The 19,919-nt window shown below is 40.5% G+C and overlaps 1 protein-coding gene across 1 annotated transcript in view; it reads left to right on the top strand.

Moving 5' to 3' along the window:
* Positions 1-16,434, top strand: part of col7a1 (collagen, type VII, alpha 1) — a 49,686-nt gene extending 33,252 nt beyond the window's left edge. The window contains exons 87-118 of the mRNA XM_070848092.1: positions 2,372-2,407; positions 2,523-2,582; positions 2,691-2,735; positions 2,823-2,858; positions 3,439-3,474; positions 3,558-3,617; positions 3,701-3,826; positions 3,908-3,979; positions 4,227-4,262; positions 4,346-4,405; positions 4,525-4,569; positions 5,030-5,065; positions 5,208-5,243; positions 5,567-5,623; positions 5,781-5,852; positions 6,268-6,339; positions 6,471-6,506; positions 6,611-6,691; positions 8,140-8,193; positions 8,519-8,572; positions 8,685-8,747; positions 8,823-8,885; positions 9,015-9,131; positions 10,546-10,623; positions 11,092-11,145; positions 11,280-11,328; positions 11,550-11,558; positions 13,881-13,964; positions 14,308-14,427; positions 15,559-15,726; positions 16,084-16,266; positions 16,363-16,434. Coding sequence (XP_070704193.1) covers positions 2,372-2,407; positions 2,523-2,582; positions 2,691-2,735; positions 2,823-2,858; positions 3,439-3,474; positions 3,558-3,617; positions 3,701-3,826; positions 3,908-3,979; positions 4,227-4,262; positions 4,346-4,405; positions 4,525-4,569; positions 5,030-5,065; positions 5,208-5,243; positions 5,567-5,623; positions 5,781-5,852; positions 6,268-6,339; positions 6,471-6,506; positions 6,611-6,691; positions 8,140-8,193; positions 8,519-8,572; positions 8,685-8,747; positions 8,823-8,885; positions 9,015-9,131; positions 10,546-10,623; positions 11,092-11,145; positions 11,280-11,328; positions 11,550-11,558; positions 13,881-13,964; positions 14,308-14,427; positions 15,559-15,726; positions 16,084-16,266; positions 16,363-16,391 — 2,127 coding nt within the window. The 3' untranslated portion in view covers positions 16,392-16,434. The remainder of the gene's footprint in view (positions 1-2,371; positions 2,408-2,522; positions 2,583-2,690; positions 2,736-2,822; positions 2,859-3,438; positions 3,475-3,557; positions 3,618-3,700; positions 3,827-3,907; positions 3,980-4,226; positions 4,263-4,345; positions 4,406-4,524; positions 4,570-5,029; positions 5,066-5,207; positions 5,244-5,566; positions 5,624-5,780; positions 5,853-6,267; positions 6,340-6,470; positions 6,507-6,610; positions 6,692-8,139; positions 8,194-8,518; positions 8,573-8,684; positions 8,748-8,822; positions 8,886-9,014; positions 9,132-10,545; positions 10,624-11,091; positions 11,146-11,279; positions 11,329-11,549; positions 11,559-13,880; positions 13,965-14,307; positions 14,428-15,558; positions 15,727-16,083; positions 16,267-16,362) is intronic.
* The last annotated feature ends 3,485 nt before the right edge of the window (positions 16,435-19,919 follow it).

Here is a 19,919-nt window from a genome sequence, read left to right as displayed (position 1 = left end):
AGCAAATTCTTTGGCAATTGCTGACCCAGTAAAATGAGTTTCCTCATGTGTGAGAGACATTAAGTCACTCCTTTTTTGTGTTTGCACTGCTCTCGCTGGTCTGTATTATCTGGTGCAGTACAGACCTCGAGAATTGTATACAAATGGGGAGAAACCCTGCAGAGGTCTGTAGTGCCTTTCACTCTAAAAATAAACCAACCATGAGTGCGAATTTCAGCTAAATCCTTGCATTAATTTATGGATAATTGCCTCGAGTGTTCTCATAAAGTACTCAACCAGCTTGTCAGTCTGCAACTGGGGCACGCTGGTCTGGATTGTCTTATATCACTTCACATATATCTTGCTGTAGGTGAGATCTACCTTAGCACTGACACTGAAATATTATCGCCAGCTGCCAGTCGTCTGTATTTGAATGACTGCAGACATCTGTTAATTGGGACTGGCTCAGCTCAACAAAGTCTGTGCCAATTCTTCCGACGAGGATCTCAATTAAGCCACATTTCAGCTCAGTGAGACTGCAAATGACAGAGAAGGTCGTTCATACATTCACATCATCAGATCCCACTCAAAATCATCTCTGCTTTTGTTCTTCACTTTATATATTAGTCATGGCTCAATACAGTTTGTTTATATACCTGCATCATTCAGACTAATTTAATCGAATATGCTTTCATTAAATTGCGACCAAGTTTAGTTTATCGGTAAACTATGAGTGCACCTGACCTTATTTTGTAAAACAATATGCAATTTATTCTAATTTGCTGTTGCTGTTGCTGGTGGGACAGATTCCCCTCATCTGAGCCAGGATCAATCCAACATTTTAGCCAGGAGCACATGTTTTTGTAATGCACACCTTGAGTCCATTAGTTTTGTTGCCATATGGTAGCACACGCGTTTACAAGCTGTTAAGTCACAACTGCAGTGTTTTTCAAGAATTTTGATAGGAATTCAGTGACTCTCTTGTACATATGTGGGACAGCTGTGTGATGACACTTCTTTTTGGTAGCATGTAGAAAAGCTCGAGCTGTTCACTTAAGTATTCAAAGCACATGTTTAACCATGGAAGAGGCTTGTCATCCACAACAAGACAAATCAAAGCTTCCCACTATTATTTATGTCAGCAGGCTTACTTTTTTGTCATCTGAAACAAGTTTATTCTTCTTGGCAGTCTTTGCTTGTAAACCTTTGCATGATGCCCCTACAGGTGTTTTAGCCAATATATAGTAGCAGGCTCAGCTACTATAGCTGTTCTCATGCTAGAGTTGAGCGATTGTGGCATGATGCTACTTTTCTTAACAGGTTGCACAAAGTGTAGCTTTAAATGACATTATTACATTATGTCTGCAGGAATATTTGTCCTGAGTTCATATAATATTGTAATCTTTAAAAAGACACAAAGATGGATCTTGCTCGTCAGGTGCTCCCGTATTTGCTGCCATTCCTGCTGTTTGTAAAGCTGACATGAATCGTGATGAGTGTCTCGACCAGCTCCCTCACTGCTGACAGACTCAGGTTCAGCACCTTGGACAGAGTCACGGCGACACTGTCAGTGAGTTCACCAGTTTGATAAATAACCAGGCAACACTTGTCCATCTGCTCAGCACACACACACAAGCATAGATGAAGTGACATGGCATTTTCTGGCTTAACAGCTGCAGTGGACTTTTGAAGCTTCAAGCAAATACCGAGTGACACTGTCAGTAAATTGTTCCTTTTTTTTTAACCATTATAGCCTTGTACTTTTTTCAGCACTGTCGAGAGCAATTCCATCCATCCATTATCTTATACCGCTTTTCCTTCAGGGTCACAGGGGGGCAGGAGCCAATTCCAGCTGACTTTGGGCGATAGGCGGGGTAGACCCTGGACTGGTCGCCATTTAACCACAAGGCCAACACATAGAGACAGACAACCATTCACTCTCACACTCACACCGACGGGCAATTTCGAGTCACCAGTTAACCTCACCTGCATGTCTTTGAACTGTGGGAGGAAGCCAGAGGAGAAAACCCACACAAGCAGGTTCAAATCGCAAAACCTGCCAGCCAGCGCTTTCAAGCCTTGAACCTTCTCGCTGTGAGGCAACCGTACTAAACACCACACCACCGTGCTGCCCTCAAGAGCAATTGTTATCATTATATGTTATAAACCTTATTGTAAGACTTTTGCCGTCTACAGAGTAGAACATTTTTAGAAGTGAAGTGACGCAGTACCAGCTGTGCCATCACTGATTGTCAGTGCCAAAGAAATTAAGGCTCTTAATCTTTGAGAGTTGGAAAATCTAATGGTTGGGCTATAGAATACTTGAATATCAGGCTTTTCATGGCCAAGAACACGCACTATGCTGCACAGGTAACTTTCTACACTTCTACAGGCTGTTGCTGGACCCCCTGGACCCAAAGGAGAGAGGGTGAGTCATTGTTAATTCTATATCCGTTTCTGGTGTTGCATAGATTGTTGAATACAAGTGTTGAATGTAGCTGTAAAGACAGCTGGCTTAACTTTCCTGGTTATTACTGACGCAGGGTCTTCCCGGTCAAACACTGCCAGGCACAGCTGGGGAGCGAGGTCCACCTGGAGAAAATGTGAGTCTGAACAAACCATTCACACTGAAGGCTCACTCTCGGTTAAAGACACAAGACAGCATGAAAAGTGCTTTTAATGAAAACTATGTGATAACTACTATCTTTCAGGGTAACAGGGGAGACAAAGGTGCTGCTGGCACCAAAGGAGAGAGAGTGAGTACCATCATGCTGCAGTGGAACACATGCACTTTATGTTAACATTTAAACATGTCGTCAACATGCTATCTGTCAACATATTAGGGCGTCCCTGGTGAATCAGGAGAACCTGGAGAAGATGTGAGTATATTTTCTGGATTTAGACTGGTGTTGGGTTTTAAATTGACTCTCACGTGTTGTTACTGGATTGGATGTTTTTGTGTGTGTGCATACAGAATATCTTCACATTGCCCCCAGATAGTCTTAACACTATCATCTATCAGTTTTGCCTTTTTTACCACACATTTTAAACAAGGACTCTTTTTGTCAAGTTCTTTCACTCCAAAACCACTCCAATTATTCAATCTTACATTCACTGGCCATCTTCCTTAAGCAGTGTGATTAAAGTCAGTGGATCTTTTATCTAAAAGTGTCACCTGTGATTTCTGATGCTCGAGGTTCTGATTATTTGTCGTCCTTGACGTTAACGAGGCATTAACTGTAATGACAACCAAACGTGTCCTCACAAGCATATTAATGAATACCAAATGGATATTTGGGGGGCCTTGCAAAAATTTGTAACACTACAACTGTACTTTATTTATTTTTAATGAAAGAATAAAAAACAAAAAATAATTTTTTGTTTCCAGTAATGTATTATTGCTATGGGTCTTCAAAAATTATTCTTATTTTTACACCCACATATTTGTTTTTGATGCAGGGGGCACAGGGATCTCCAGGGCCAAAAGGAGATAAGGTGAGGTTTTATCATGTGTTTCATCATGTCTTTCATTAATTTGCTTGAAAAAAAAAACTGTTACGACAAAATGTGTTTTGCAGGGAGAGAAAGGCATAGGACTGGCAGGTCCTCCTGGTCGTGATGGGCCTCAAGGTTTGAAGGTGAGTAACGTGTGTTACCTCTCTAATGAGTTAGTTTATCACATGTGCCACACGTCAAACTCTAACTGCGACTTCCTTTTCAGGGAGATCCAGGCCTTCCTGGTTCAGCTGGTCGTCCGGGGCCAGCGGGGAAGTCAGGTGACACTGGGCCGCCTGGCCTGAGAGGAGAAACTGGACAACCAGGACCTCCTGGTCCACCAGGGGAGAGGGTTGGTGGAGTTACTGATTATGATGGGTTTTCCATCTAATCTCTGTGGTATGATTTTAAACTGTTGAGATCTTATTTTCAGGGTCTTCAAGGTTTTGCAGGCCGTGCAGGAAATGTCGGAGCGCCAGGTCCTCCGGGACCTCCTGGACAGGCAGTGAGTTTAGATCCTGTTTTTATTACTAGTAGTAATAGATTAGCTAGATTCACCTTAAACTGACCATATTTAGGCTTGGTTTTGACCCTGCTGGACTTCTGGATTAGTGTTTGGTATGTAGTCTTTTCAATTGGTTCCTTAACATCACATTTTTAAAAATGAATAGGTCGGAGACAGAAAGAAAAATGCACAATAACAGATTTGAGTACGGTTTATGATTTTTACGATCAATATTTTGTTTTCTTAGAGTTCTCCTGGTACCAACGGGGTAAAGGGGGACAAGGTGACTATCCAAGCTGAGACATATTTCTGTCTAAATGTTAATGGGTTTTTTTTTTTTATAAGGGTGTACATTTCTTTTGCCAGGGGGAGGTTGGCGTTGGAGTCCCTGGTTCCAGAGGAGAGAGAGGAGATCCAGGGCCCAGAGTAAGACATCTGTTACATCACTGTATCACTGAAGACGTGATCTCAGGTGAATTTGCCTCTGCATGATAGAAACTAACACATGTTTATTTGCGTGCCTGTCTCCGTCCATCATGGCTTAGGGAGAGGAAGGTCGTGCTGGCTTGGACGGGGAGAGAGGGCTATCGGTAAGTATTTTTTCCTTTTTTTATCCATCACTCAGCAGCACAACGTCCACCAACAGTCTTCCCACCAAAGCTTTCAGGATCTCCTTTAGGGTTTGTTTTTTAATGCTTAATTCACCAGGTGGCATTCTTTATGCAGGCATAAAGGGAAAAACACATGCATAAATTTTTATTTTTATTACAAAGGAGCTGTTCTTCACAAGGACACACTGTATTTCTTAGATTGTAATCTAATCATTCAATAGGCCTCATCTTCTCTGTGTTGCATTGCCCATGGTTTTAAATCTAATCAGCCTGTGCTCACTGTTTTAATCAACCTGTACCCCCCGAGGAGACATTATGATTTCAGTTTTGTTGTCTGACCAAGGAAAACATGCCTAGGGTTACAATCGTGTGTGGCCCTTTATCAGTGTGGAGCCATTTATAATGGAACATGGTGTCTGTGTGTTTGTGTGTCCATCAGGGGCCACCAGGGATTCGTGGTGCTCGGGGAGAGAAGGTGAATACTACCAGTCCTTTTGCCATTTTTATGTTTCATCATGCCAGCTGCGTCCCCCGGGTATTCTGCTCATGTAAAGTAGTGAATTAAATTGACACGCCTGAATGAAATGTTGTGCTCTGTCGTGAAATCTTTTTTTCAGGGAGACATCGGGCTACAAGGTGACAAAGGAGAGAAGGTGTGTGCATTTTAATATCTAAGAAGCCTCACTACTGCTCTCTTTCTCTCCTTCCTGTGTATTTGTTCATTTGTGTAAATGACAGCGACACAGAAATGGAGAAAGCAGAAGAAAAATAAGATGTATATGTGCCAACAGTGGCAGTTTTGAAACAGCTCTTTCATGAGATTCACTCTGGTGAGAGCAGGAGGAATATATGAATACACACAATGCTAATGAGCTTTGATACTATAAGTGACACAGCTTAAGAAAAGGAATATTGTGTGTTGATGTTTTGGCTTTGGGGTGAGACCAGATGTTTGTGGTTGTACTATCACTCACAGGGGGACACCGTGCTGGTGGGCGGACCTCCTGGAGACAAGGGCAACAAAGGAGAAACTGTTAGTGAACGCCTGGATATTTTGGTTTAATATATTATTTATTTAATATAGTGTTTGTTTGTTTGATATAATATTCTTTTGTTTTGTTATAATATTTTGTTCCTATAGTGAATATTTAGTTTTGCTTGTTGTGGATTTCACTGTTGTTCCATTTTAGGGCGACAGAGGAACCAAAGGTGTGCAGGGAGAAAAAGGGGTGAAGGGTCAAGAGGGACCAACGGGGGAGCAGGTGAATTTGTTTGTTTTTGCCTGAATTATGCCATTTTTAGATATTCAGCTTATTTTGTCCAACCAGCAGTTCAAAACAAAAAAGATATTCAATTTTCACTGACGCAAAGAAGAGAAAACCAGAGGATTTTTTGCATTTGAGAAGCTAAATTTAAAGTTACGGCATTTGATTTAAATTGCACGTTGGTGAATGTATTGTCATTAACAATGTGGATCTGATGTCCAAACAGTCTGAGACATCGATCGGTTATTTAACAGTCAAATATCATCAAAAATATGAACCACTTAACTGTAAAGCAACCAAGAAAAGATGACATCTAAACAACGCTCTGATATTGCAGTAGTCTAAATCCAAGATGTCTGTACTGATATCACAAATGATCAATATACATATTTCTGTGTGTATTTCACATCAGGGTCTGAGGGGAGAACCCGGAGAAAGCGGATCCACTGGATTCCCGGGTGCCCGCGGCCCAGGTGGACAGAAGGCAAGTGACACTGAGCATGGATGATCATTGTGATAAAATTAGTAACATAATTGATAGCAAAGCCTGTCATCAGTCAGCACAGGTAACAATTTTGCTGCTGTAATTATTGTAATTCTGCCTTCTCTCTGCAGGGAGAAGCCGGCCAACCTGGAGTACCTGGTGAACTGGTGTGTGGTTTTGCTTCCATCCAAATATGGATTTTCTATTTTTTGCATGTGGTTGTTTCTCTTTAGACGGCAGAATGAGGGCTGCTTTCTGTTTTTTCTTCCAGGGTTTATCAGGAAAAGATGGGCTGCTGGGACGTAAGGGGGAGAAAGGAGAGATTGGTGTCATAGGATTGAGAGGAATAAAGGTATTTTGTGTGTGTGTGTGTGTGTGTGTGTGTGTGTGTGTGTGTGTGTGTGTGTGTGTGTGTGTGTGTGTGTGTGTGAGACAGTGACAGCTGCAACCGTGAAGTGTCTGTCAGGGGTCCGTGATGACGGTCACAACTCGATAATGGCAGAAAATGTATATAATTGCAGAGGAATAATACAAATTGCTTCAAAATACCCATGCAGAATATTTGCTTTCACCCTAACATTATGATGATTATTAACTGAAAATGGGTGTTTTGCTCAGCCTGATTTCCAATTAATTTCCATTTTGCTTCACTTCATTCATTCTATTTCAATCACTGAACCAATCAAAGATGTGGGTTCCAACTCAGAGGTGTTGAGGCAGGTTAGGATTTTTGTTATTATTATAGTCTTTATTTAATCAGATAGAAATCTCTCTTCTTAGAGAGACTTCAGCACAGCAGGAGAAATAAATACAGAGAGAAGACACTCACGGAACACAGCCAGTCACACACAAGCGTATACCTACAGCATCAGAAATAATCAGACATTTCTAAAAAGATAAAAAAGTTCCAAGTTTAAAATCACTCGGACGGGATGAGATATTGACGCTATTTTGACATTTTGGAAATATGCGTAACTGCTTTTTATGCTGAGAGTTTGATGAGAAGGTCGATACCACTCTCTTGTCTATTCAGTAAATTTGTCACTGAAGTCAGCTGCTGGTTAGCTTAGCTTAGCATAAAGACTGAAATCAAGGGGAAACAGCCTGGCTCTGTCCAAAGGTGACAAAATCTGCTTACCTGCACCTCTAAAGTTCATTGATTAACATTTGCTTGATTCCTACAAAATTATCTTTATATTCAATCAATTCAGTGGTTTTGTACTAGACTATTCCTTTGGCCTGGACCACTAACGTCCTGCAGACACGATGCCCCATAAAACAGCACACTGACATTTACACATCAGTTTTTGCACAGATTAAACAAACAAGATGTAACATGTTAATTAGTGAGTTTTAGAGGTTCTGCGTAGGCAAATACCTTTTTACAGTAGCAGGTTAGCTTTTCCCCCATGTTTCCAGTATTTATGTTAATCTACCTGACTGCTGGCAGTAGATTCATAATACCAGCACCATAATGCCGCACAGTAGTACAAGTAAAAGTCCAGTAATGCTGGACAAGACATAATTGGCCACTCTGAGTCTTCTGCAGATGTGTTGTCATTCTTCTTGTTTTTACTTGTCATTATTGTCTGACAACCTATATTGAGGGAAATTATAGCATCCAGTCCTGCGTCATATCCACTGTTGAAAGCTGCCACAGTAAGTGCTCATACACAGTGATTCAGCCTGAGTGGTAGATGGCAGGACTGTCAGTCTATAGATGGGCTCTCTGTCTGCCTGGTTTGGTGCAATTTGTCCCTTTGTGACTAACATCTAGCCTGATGAACTTACGGTTTCCAGGGTGACCGAGGACCCAAGGGGGCTTGTGGAAGCGATGGACCCAAAGGAGAGAAGGTGGGAGTCAGGCAGAAAAATGTGATTTGGTAGGAGGAAGAGGAGAAGAAACGAGCATGAATGAAGATATTGTACATTGATAATTTCATACCCATTGTGATTTTTACACTGTGGGGTATTTATTCTGTCCAGATAATGACTAAATGAATGAGTGGCTGGTCGTGAGTCAGACTGGTGAATGAAATAATAGATACTGTGTCTCTTGTTGTAATAATACGTATGTCAAACTTTAATAAGTTAAATAAGGGAACCATTTGTGAGTCAGGTACTGCGTGGTAACCACTTGAACAGTGAAATGAGAGTGAATGTGAGTTTTTGTATTCAGGGGGATGGTGGTATTCATGGACGACCAGGCCTACCAGGAAGAAAAGGTGAACAGGTACAGTATGGTTTATATCTCTGCTATAAAAATGCGTATCAACTTGTGTATTATATGCCCGTGTGTCTCTTTAAGATCGGGCATCTACAGACATGCTCTCTGTGTTTTCCAGGGGGAAATCGGATCTTCTGGGGCCCCGGGGACCCCTGGAAAAGAGGGACTAGTCGGTCCCAAGGTATGTGCTGTGTTAACTTTTCTTGTATCTGTAAACTGTGAACAGTAAATGTAACCTTTTTTGTTGTTTGCCTAGGGTGACCGTGGATTTGACGGGGTTGCTGGCCCCAAAGGATCTCAGGGAGAGAAAGGTGAAAGGGTGAGATTCTAACTTTAACATGCTGATGCTAATCTCCATGTTATGCAAGTTCTATCAGCAGCACACCCCATAGCTCATCTTCGCAATGACCTCGAGATACATCACAAACTGTCTTTATCCTTCATGTAGGGTGCGCCTGGGATACCTGGTCCTCCTGGTCCCAGAGGAGTGGATGGGGCCCCGGGCCTGACTGGCCTTCAGGGCCCAGCCGGTGCTAAAGGCCCAGAGGGGCTCCAGGGACAGAAGGTGGCTATCCCTACTCTGGACTGATGACAGCTTTTTCTACACTTTAGCCACATGTTTTATCTATTAGGGTAGAGGTTTATTAATGCAAATGGAATTAGACAACATTCCTCCCCTCGCATTTCCAAGTTGTCTTATTGCGCCGCTTTCACAAAGACAACTGGATAGAAATCTTGAAATATTCAACCATCTGTCTGCTCATGAACTGCTTGATCATTACAGAATATAGTAACTTTAAATGCCGCTTTAACTAAACCCAGATGAAGTAGAAAGAATCCTATGTTTAGCATGCCAACACTACACTAGCAGCCTGCTACTGTCCAAAGCATGAAACAACTGTAAGAATCCCAAATTGATCTCAATACTATGATAAAGAGCTGGTTATGTTAATAAGTAAGCAGGTTGTGTTATTTATTGATTAAGTACAGAGTGCTAGCTGAATGGGGGTGTATTTGGTTGACGTACGCCTAACTGTCATAAATTGAGCCTTAATTTTTCAATCTAAACGTAGATGGTGTCATTATTCTATAGCCATTACGTTGCAATCAACAATGATAATAAGTTAACACAAAAGGTCGTCTGCCTCCACTTCAAAGAGAAGATGAGATGCACCGTCAGTTACGACTGCACACACATTTGATGGTGGTCTGGCAAAGACAAATACTGTACAACACAAGCAAACATAGACAAAAGCATCAATTACGTCACCAAATGAGTATAAAAAATAGCAGCAGTCAGAGGTGTCTGCGTGGTGTAGCGGCAACAAAGACAAAACTTTTCTTTTTGACAGTCTTGACATTAAAAGTATGATGTAAGACCGATATAAAAAGAATACAGTCTTTTTGTGTTTCTCCTTAGTTGGTTCTTCTCTTTCTTCTTCACCTGACTGGTAGTTGTGCTTGATTGCTGTGTATTGCTTCATGATGATTGACAGTTTGATGGCCCCTGCGTTTGACTGCTGTCTGCTGTATCATCAGGAGAGCAGCAGCAGAGCAATATCGATTCTCTCTGATGGATGCACCTTTTTTTTCCAGCTGAGACATTCTTGATTCCACCTTGTAGCATTATTTTCCTAAAGCAATATTTTGCTGTTATGCAGCCTGACAGGAAGGTTAAGTATCCAATCTACTAACAGGAACAAAAAAGCAATTAGCATGATAAACAAGCTAAAAACTGTAAACCTATAATGACATAAATATATAATACATAAAACCATAACGCTGTACAAGTAGTTATCACATGTATTCATTTATTCATGTAACATGTATGTCTTACAGTACATGCAGTGTAGATACAAGACCATATAAAACATGAAAAACATTTATGTTTTGTTACTCCAGTGTTTTTTGTACTTATGTAAATGTTTATTGTGTCTGTCTACTGCAGACATGCTAATGTTTTTTTGCCTGTATGTCAGGGGGAGAGAGGTCCAATTGGTCCCGCCATGGTGGGTCCACGCGGTATCCCAGGGATCCCGGGGGAGCGAGGAGAGCATGTTAGTGTCTCACTTGTCTCTTGGATGTTTTCTTGGCAGCCATCTTTGATAGGAAACTACTTGCTTACTTACTTACCCTTATCAAAGGCATCTGAGAAGTTCAGTATTACACAATGTGCCAGATGCATGACATGTTTGCTCTTGTGAGCTCTTTTGCAACAGTGTGGACCAAAAGCTGTTCATTTAAAATTATAGTCACATATTATTATTATTATTGTTATTATAACTTAAATAATACTAATTTTCAAGTAAAAACTCAAAGGGATCCAAGACATGGACACAGGATTTGTCTGAGAAACCAAACCCATCAGTTTTCCCATGTATCTATATAAGTCACTATTGCTGATTTAACCTTTCACTTTGACTTTGCATTTCAGTTCATGTGCTGCACCAGGTGTCAGTCTAATGAATTAATGTGCTGCAAGCCTCTCTGTGGGTCGCGTGTCCTAATACCTGTCCATGTTGCAGGGAGAGTTGGGCCCAGATGGAGCCAAGGGAGAAAGAGGAGAGCCAGGCATGACGGTCAGTGCTTGAGCCTGCAGCTCAAGATCCTGACATCAAACAGCAGACATACACACAGACACTTGCACAGAGTGGATCTTAGGGTTGTGTTTGTAAGTGTGTTTTGCTCTGTTCCCTTTTTATTGTGAATTCAGGAGGAGGAGGTCAGAGAGTATGTTCGCTCAGAGATGAGTCAGCACTGTGGTGAGTCTTTAGTGCAGCTTGCATTGCTAATTTATAACCGAGATGTCCCAAAGTTGAACTTCAGATGTTAATCACAGCATATGAGTCACAGCCTCAGCTCTCTGTTAAAGTATGATACAAAAGAACCCGTAGAGAACTACAGCAATGCCATGACTCTTTAAACTGACCTTTATTATTCCATCTGTTTCTGCTTCCTTCCTGTCCATCTGTCTGATCCTCAGCGTGTGGAGGTGAGTGAGCCATTTGACTGCAGCAGAAGAGAGAATGGTGGACAGAAGGGCTGCGATTTAGCATGAGTCACAGCGGTATATTATATTCTGCATATGCTGCTGCAGAGTGTAGTGAGAGCAGTCATTCTCATATATTATATATGTTTAAAATGATTTGGTGCATTTGCCCTCATTTAGCATTTGTGTGCAGTTAAATGAGTGAAATGCATGATCATTTACTCTCATGCGCCCAAAAGTAACAGTTACATTACCCGTTTGTAATGGTAGCACGTAAGATAATGGAAAATAATAATAATAATGATAACGATGCATCGTTTCTGACATCTTTGCATTGTTACAATCTGATTTATTATCTCCATGAGTAATAGATAGATAGATAGAAATACTTTATTGATCCCCGGTGGGAAATTCTGGTGTTACAATAGCATACAAAGTTAAAGTGACCACCACCATGAACAACTAAGCTAAATAAAAATGTACAAAATAAGTAGGAAGGGGATGACGCATTTGCTCATCTGTATCTGTCTGTCTGTCTGACATCCATAAAATAGTCAGGTCTCGTTTTGAAGCGGAGCATCTGCAGATTAATTCCATACCTAATATGTTCTGATCAATAATGTTAAGCACAATCGGAGGTGAATAAATCCCCGTTTCTGTTATCTTTGCCGCCATGTCGAGTGTTACGGGAGATCAGTGTTGGTTGGAACACTTTTTACTTCTCTGGCGTCATTTATGTTCAAATATTCTAACCAGCAGCAAATGAAAGGTTAAGGTCTCAGCTATACGTTTATATGTTTGCATGTCCAGTGTCTAAAAATTAGGTGGCTTGAGATTACAGTCATGAGCATTAGTGTCAAACTGCTAACTGAGCTGTAAAAATTTCACTTTTTTAGTTAATTTATGATTTCCTGTTTGCTTTAGTAGAACTAAAGAAGTAAAATAAAACTCTCTGTACCATATTGAATTGCATAGCGATGCGTTCTCCTGCATAATGCTGAATTGCATTGCGTTAAATGAAATTGCGTCGATCTCACTGCGTCGCAATAGTATTGTATCACGTTGGCAGTAACTTCATATGTGTCTTTAATGTATTGGATCGTTGGCCAGGTATCAAGATACATATTGCACTAGCTTCAGTGATGGAGACGCCCATCCCTAAACTGCAAATAAAAACAAAACAAGAACAGAGGAATCATAAAACCATAGAAACACTGGAGAATAAAGTTAAAACGGGAAGAGTAGAAAGATAAAACCCAGCAACATAATTAAATATTCATAAACACTTTCCTATAAAAGACAGTTTTAAGAACAAGATACTAATGATGTAGTCTGTCTGTTTCATTGTGTCGGGGCTCCAACAGCAAACACCTTTAGTCACAAGCTGCATCCGCTGATTTCAGAGATCTCAGAGAAAATAAATTATAATAAATTCTTAAAATAATCTTAAAACTGGCCTGACATGTCTTCTACTGTGGCCTTTTACTATGGCCCTTTATTATATTGAATATTATATAACAAGCCAGACTAAATGACATACCTTCTCCAGTCCATGAAACCTAAATGTCTAAATAAATAAATTTAAATGTGTGCACAGTAAAAAAAAAAAAAGGGATAGCTCAATTGAAAAATTAAGAGAAAATTAGAGAAAGTGATCTACTTTCCGGAGTTTTGACTAATGTGTTTGTTGTCTGAGCTGTTAATCGATGCAGAACTTCATCAGTGTTGTGAGGCAGCAGTTGCAGCAGCATGAGATGAGTGATGGTGAGGCAGGCTGTCAATAAATATGCAGTGTTAGTGATAATTGGGCCAAAACAATCATTTTACTCATGTTTAATGTATTAATGATTGCCTAAGAAATGGTTACGTGTTTCATAATGTACAAATCTGTAATGGTTTGAGTCTGCAGTCTTTAGTTGAATCAGCACTTACAGGCTTGGACTCAAGTCAAAAAATGTTTGACTCGAGTGCGACACAAGTCCATATAGCAGCGGCTTGAGTCCTTAAAGGATTACAACCAGTTTTTGGAAGACTGCCACATTTTGACCAGTGTTGCAAAAACTTGGTAAATCCTTTTAGCTGATGTGAATGTTGGAATGGTGGAATGATTTTTGTGGTGCTTCGGGGGTTGTTGTTGGCTGATGTGCCTGAATGTTTTACTACCAGAATGTTCTGTCTTTCCTTTTTTTTTTTTCTTTCTCTCCATCATGATACCTTTCTGGCCCTCCTGTGTAACACTCCCTTGGTCCCTCTCACTCTCTGAATCCTGTCTCTGCTCCCTCGGTGTTACCGTTCGCTTCTCCATGTCCTATCTGGTTCTCTCAGGTTCGGGCACAGAAATCCGGTCCCAGCCCTCGATCAGGGCTCGGCCTGCACCAGAGCAACAGCTGGTCCTGAAGGGTGAGGAGGGTGAGTGTGTCCGTCCATGCCCTGCCTGTCAGCCTCCATCTGTGTGTCTGTCTGCGTGTCCGTCCCTAACAAACAGGTTTAACATGGTGCTGCTACGTCTGGAGACTTCTGAAAACTGGGTGGTTTTCTCATCAAGAAAACAGAGGACTCCATTTGTGTTTGTGGTCCCACATTATATATCCTGTATCTCTGAACATATCCAGACAAATACAAATGAACCTTCATTTGGAAGCTTCTTGTGTTGAGTTAACATGGTTGAGACGCTTCCCTCTATCTGAAGCTTGGGGGTTGTCAGACTGAGGGTGAGGGATCTCTGACCTGTGTGGCGTTGCTCTTCTCTCAGGCCGTGAGCTGCGCGTGGTGGTGAACACCAACGATCCGGACTACGAGCACATCTACTCCATCGAGGCTTATGACGACCCCATGGACGAGCTGATCTACTTCACCCCCTCTGCCAACCAGAGTGACAGTAGTGTGTCTCAATCTGTGTCCAATGCAAAACGGCACCTTAAGTACCACCTAAACCAGCCTGTTCACGCCTGGAAGTTGTGAAATGAGCACATTGTGTTTAAGAACATGCTCCTTGCTTTAAAGTGAAAGAAATGTTGTTGTTTTTTTTTTTCAAATCAAAAGACATAAGGTAACCTGTGGTGTTTTTTAGTCAAACATAACACAGATGAAGTCTGGGTTTTGTAGTTTTGAGATGAGTCCGTACATCTCACCTCCAGCAACATTTGTTCAACTCCCAAACTACACTGTCCGGTTTGTGTGCTGTTTTTCAGACAAAGTGAAGTAGCAATGACCAAACTATTATCCTAAACTTCAGTAAAATGTGTCCTGGGGGTTGCTCTCATATTTTTGTCTCTTATAGCTTAATGTGTCTATCTATTATTACATTATGCCAAACTCTAGGTTTCCCACATCTCAGTATTGGGATTATTTTTGGACAAAAATATACCAATGAGAACAAGGTTATGCAGTACTGGGATTCCCCTTCAATGTAATCATTTTAGTCACCTAACAATGACCCCAACATCAACTGGATTTATTTACATGCTAAGAATTTATCAGTTTCATCTGATAAATGGAGGATGTGCGTTTCAAATTTGCGCTCATGTGTCATAATTTGGTTTAATCAATTGGCACATAATCCAATTTGTGCCGGAGGAGTGTGGCTCATTTTATGTATGCGTTTCACTTCGTGCTCATTTCATGGCGTTCTGAGACTACGCTGGCCTCTCATAGTTTCTCACACAGTTTCTACTCACACACACCATCTTGAGTCTGTGACCTTTCATGTAGCTCATGATCTTTAAACCCCTGTTATTGCATTAATGGATTTTTTTTTTTCCTTTTTTTCTATTTATGCTGAACGTGTCTGCGCTGTGTTTGCTGTGTGTGCGTGTGTGTGTGTGTGTGTGTGTGTGTGTGTGTGTGTGTGTGTGTGTGTGTGTGTGTGTGTGTGTGTGTGTGTGTGTGTGTGTGTGTGTGTGTGTGTGTGTGTGTGTGTGTGTGTGTGTGTGTGTGTGTGTGTGTGTGTGTGTGTGTGTGTGTGTGTGTGTGTGTGTGTGTGTGTGTGTGCGTGTGTTGACAGGTGAGGCTGACAAAGATGAAACTGACAAAAAGTTCAAGGTTGAACCAAACAAATCAGCCAGTGATCACGTTCAGAAAAAAGTTGCTGGTCAGAAAACAGTCAAAGTTACACCTCTGAAAGCAGTGAAGTCCAGATCAGTCAGGTCCAAGAGGAGAGTCAAAGGGGAAGGTAAACCAGCATATGTGCTGTTGTCCTGTTTTGGGATTTATTAACGGTTAATTCTCCCATCCTGCTTGCCTGGTGTTTGGTCCTCTCTGCATGTCTCAGGCTGCATTGCTGTTAATTTAAAGGCAACAATATACCAGCGTGAATGAGTTACTTTCTGTCCAAGAAATGTAAAATTACTGAAATAATAAGGTTGGTTTTGTTTGAGATTTGAGCTCAGTGGTCATGAATGCATGTTTTGAGTCCCCCGTTGATCTTTATTGCTGCTCTGCTCTTGGCATGCCCTTTTCTCATTGTGTGTGCGTGTGCCTCTTTGTGTTTATGCGTACACATTTGCGTGTGTGTGTTTGTGTTCTGCAGCTCCGGCAGACCTATGCCTGCTGCCCATGGAGGAAGGGAGCTGTGGTCGATACACTCTGCGCTGGTACTTTAACAATCAGGTTCAGGCCTGCAGGCCCTTCATCTACAGTGGCTGTGAAGGAAACGACAACCGCTTCCTTCACCAGGAGGAGTGTGAGGAGGTCTGCCTTGGAGTGGCCGACGGTACACACACACACACACACACACACACACACACACACACACTAGATGACGTCAGGCATTGAATGTGTACAGACTAACGGCTGATCCATTGTGCAGGTCCTCGTCTCTCGAAGACAGCGCGGTGATTGTGGCCGAATCCTCGTCAGCCACAGGAATATTAGCCTTTATATTGCTTTCACAGATCAATATTTTGTCAAATGTTAATGGTCAAGATTTGTTTTGTTTATTTATTGTTTCTGTAAACCCAAACAACCTTTACCCAGGCTGAGTGGGGACAGCAAAGTGCGTCCTAGCGTTATGTTCACCAAACCGTGTAAAAATAACAGACAAGATAGTGTTTGTTAGGTTAAGAATTTTTTTTGTGCAGTAGTGAAACAAACACACTAAGGCAGAGTGCCTTTTCAGAATTCACACTGATTTTCTGTTCAATATTGCCACAGGATTGAGGTACTTCAGTGCCTTTATCTATTTCATTTTGCACACAGATAATGAGGCTTCTACCTGCATACGGAAAGTGAGTGGACAAAGTACCTGACTCACCTTACAGCGTAAAGCAGTATGCCTTCAGTAAATACCAATATGGTGAAGCTCGTGTCTTTCATTACCTCAATGGTCAAAAAAATGGCTGAAGTTTGCAGCGTTTTGTCCGTCATTACGTGTGTTTACACAGAGGTGACTATTCCACTGATTAATCGGAATGAGAAAACTTGAATTAATGTCTTTCTGTTGGGAATTGATGGTTACATCTTTTCACAATAGATTCATATTGTGATTGATTTTGAAAATACTCTTTCCACACATTCCTACCCACTTAAGTTAATCCAAAGATGTTCTCTTGGAAAGATGCACTACTCATTTCCATTGTTTGGTATTTACAAGCACTTCCACTTTACAAAAAGGTCAGTTTTTTATTAACTTAAGAAGTATTCCTAATAACAAATACAGCTTTATTACTACAAGGCACTTGACACAGCTTGGTTGTTTTTAAAGGTTTGCTGGTGGCAGGTGTTGTAGAGTGCAGATATCATTTAATTTTGACATTAAACTTTTGTGAGAGACATTAATCAGATTTGATTTCTCAAAGGAAGTGACCAGTGGTCCCCTTCGCTGATAAAGGTTTCTTGTTTCTGGTTTATATCCTAATTATTTGAGTCTGATGCAACATCAACGCAAGCTGCAACAATCTGGACCCGTTACTGCCTCTGTGCTTCTTGTTGCCTTAAAAATGACTAATAAAGTTGGTGATTGTTAGACCTCTATTGAAGCTGACACCCTCTGCTAATTGGTATTCAACTTACTATGACTCACTTGTGAAGCTGCCTTTTGTAATCATAATTTGCAGCAGTTGTTGCCTAAATTGTCACGATTTTAAGATTTTTCTCCTTGGCGCATCACAACCACAAAACATGAAAGTTGCGTTAGCCAAGAGGAACACAAGCAGACGCTGTGCAACTCTGAATGAAATACACATAACGGGACATTTTGTTTATGGACAGCACTGCACTCTTTATGAACTTCACTGAACTGGTAGTTACTGCAGGGATGCTGTGTTAGAAGGTGTTTTGCTCACTCACTGTATGTAAAAACTGTTAAACTATTCACACTATTTAAAGTAAAGTAGCAAAGTGGGCAGAGTTGTGGCTTCTGGAAGTATTTTCCCCATCGTAATTGAGCCTTTAGAAATTTTCCTCTAGTTCTAATCTGACTGTAATGTTCCTCAACGTAGAAACAAAGGGGTCACGTGGATAAAGTATCAGTATTATAGGCTCATATCTCAGCTTTGTTTTCAAATCATAGGTCTCTAAATACTGTAACATTTAGTAGCAGCCTCTGCAGCCTTTGCTATGGAGAAGACAAACACAGAGGCCTAAATCAGAGCTTCAATAAAGAACAAAACACTGCAGCTATGAATGCTGAATTCATCCAGAATTGACCCAGAATCTAAAAGTGAATCAATTTAAACTGATAAATACATGAGCAGGTTTCTATAAAGCATAACCTTTATCTTTACCCCCACTAAAAACAAAAAAAAACGTGTGATAATATTTCATGACAAAGAGAATAGGAAGTATATAAATCTAAACCAAAAGAAACTTAAAATAAGGTATAAAGTTATCTTCTTTTTGATTGGTTGCATTTTTTACCACAGTTCTCCTTGGGAGTTGAAATTAGCTTCTTTCCTAAAGTTTCTGTGTGCGTGGTCTTATACTTTTGACTTAACATAAGTAGCCTGACACTGTGTACGCAGAAAATGAATGAGGACATTTACTTCCAGAACACCAGATGCCTGAAATAACTGCTCACACTTCTCTACATGAAAACTATGCAAGCGTAATTAATATTGGGTTATTATTATTATTATGGATAGAGTTTTATCATGTGTACTAAATATGAAGAATCCAGCACAATATTCTGCCAATATTTTGTACATAATGTCTTTTTGTTGTTTTGGGGAAACAACTGCATGTTTACCTGCCAGAGAAAAGGTGCTATTTTTAAAGGTATTTTTATACTGCGTATTGAAGATGGAAGCGTTCTGTTTTTGTGTGGTACAAAACGTTCTGTTTCTGCGGTGTAGTGGAACATTTTAACAAGCTTGTCTAATAAACCAAATGTCTGAGTATAAAACTAGTTTGGTGTATTCTCTGATTGAAGCTGTGAAGCGTTTACAGCCTTCAGCCTCACGGTGAGACGCCACAGCCAAAAACATTTTTTTGTGTCAGATATTTTCTTTCAGATTAGTGGAAAGAAAAAATGTCTGAAATACACATTAAGTGTTTATTTTGCTTTTATTTGCATTTGCAGATTTCTCTTAAATGTATATCTTTAAAGGCCTTTTGTTTTTTCTCATAACCTGAACCAGAAATCTCTCCTTCTGCAGCACTTGGGTATACCAAACTTTCCAGTTTTGTTCCCATCTACATTCTGAAGGTTTTTACAGAGGGCTTAGTTCATATATCATTCATAGCCTGGTTTATATAACATTTTATTCCTAAAAGCACAGCAAAAAGTTTTTTTTATGGCTGTTGACAGTGTTAAATGATTTACACAGTTATTAACAATGATATCCAATGTTCCCTCTGTAAAAATATCTTTTTCTGTAATAATTCAACAAAATTAAATAAGAATTTTGAATGCTTCATTTGTACATTTAACCATAAACTTTCAGAGAAATTGAAAAACAAAAAATATTTGTTGTAACTTAAGTAATCAAGTGGTGAAGTTTCATGGTAATATCTAAAGTTTTTAACCTATTCATCTGTGGTGTCTCGCCTCAAGTGGAAACGGTGTATAAGGAAGTTGGCAAAACAACACTCAACGTTGATCTGTAGCCATGTTTCCAATCATGGAAATCCACTACATAATTTTTCAAAGGACTGGTTAATGGAGGAAATTAGGAGATAAGATGTGTGCATGTGTGTGTGACTGATCTAGATATTCTAATTTCATCAGCAGATTTTATTAATGAGGATTTTCTGCTTGTTGGACACGACTCCGCCTCCCTTGGTTTTCTCCATGCTCTCTGCCCTCAGCTGATTTCACCGGGTGGAGGACACACTGACTCCATTTCCACTTCATCACACTTCGCGCAGCTCCGTCGTCACCTTGTCCTCCTCCTTTACCTGCCTTAATTTCAAAAGTTATGTCAGTCA

Source organism: Pempheris klunzingeri, chromosome 2 (assembly GCF_042242105.1).
Source record: "Pempheris klunzingeri isolate RE-2024b chromosome 2, fPemKlu1.hap1, whole genome shotgun sequence".
Classification (NCBI taxonomy): domain Eukaryota; kingdom Metazoa; phylum Chordata; class Actinopteri; order Acropomatiformes; family Pempheridae; genus Pempheris; species Pempheris klunzingeri.
This window is presented reverse-complemented; position numbering and strand designations above follow the sequence as displayed.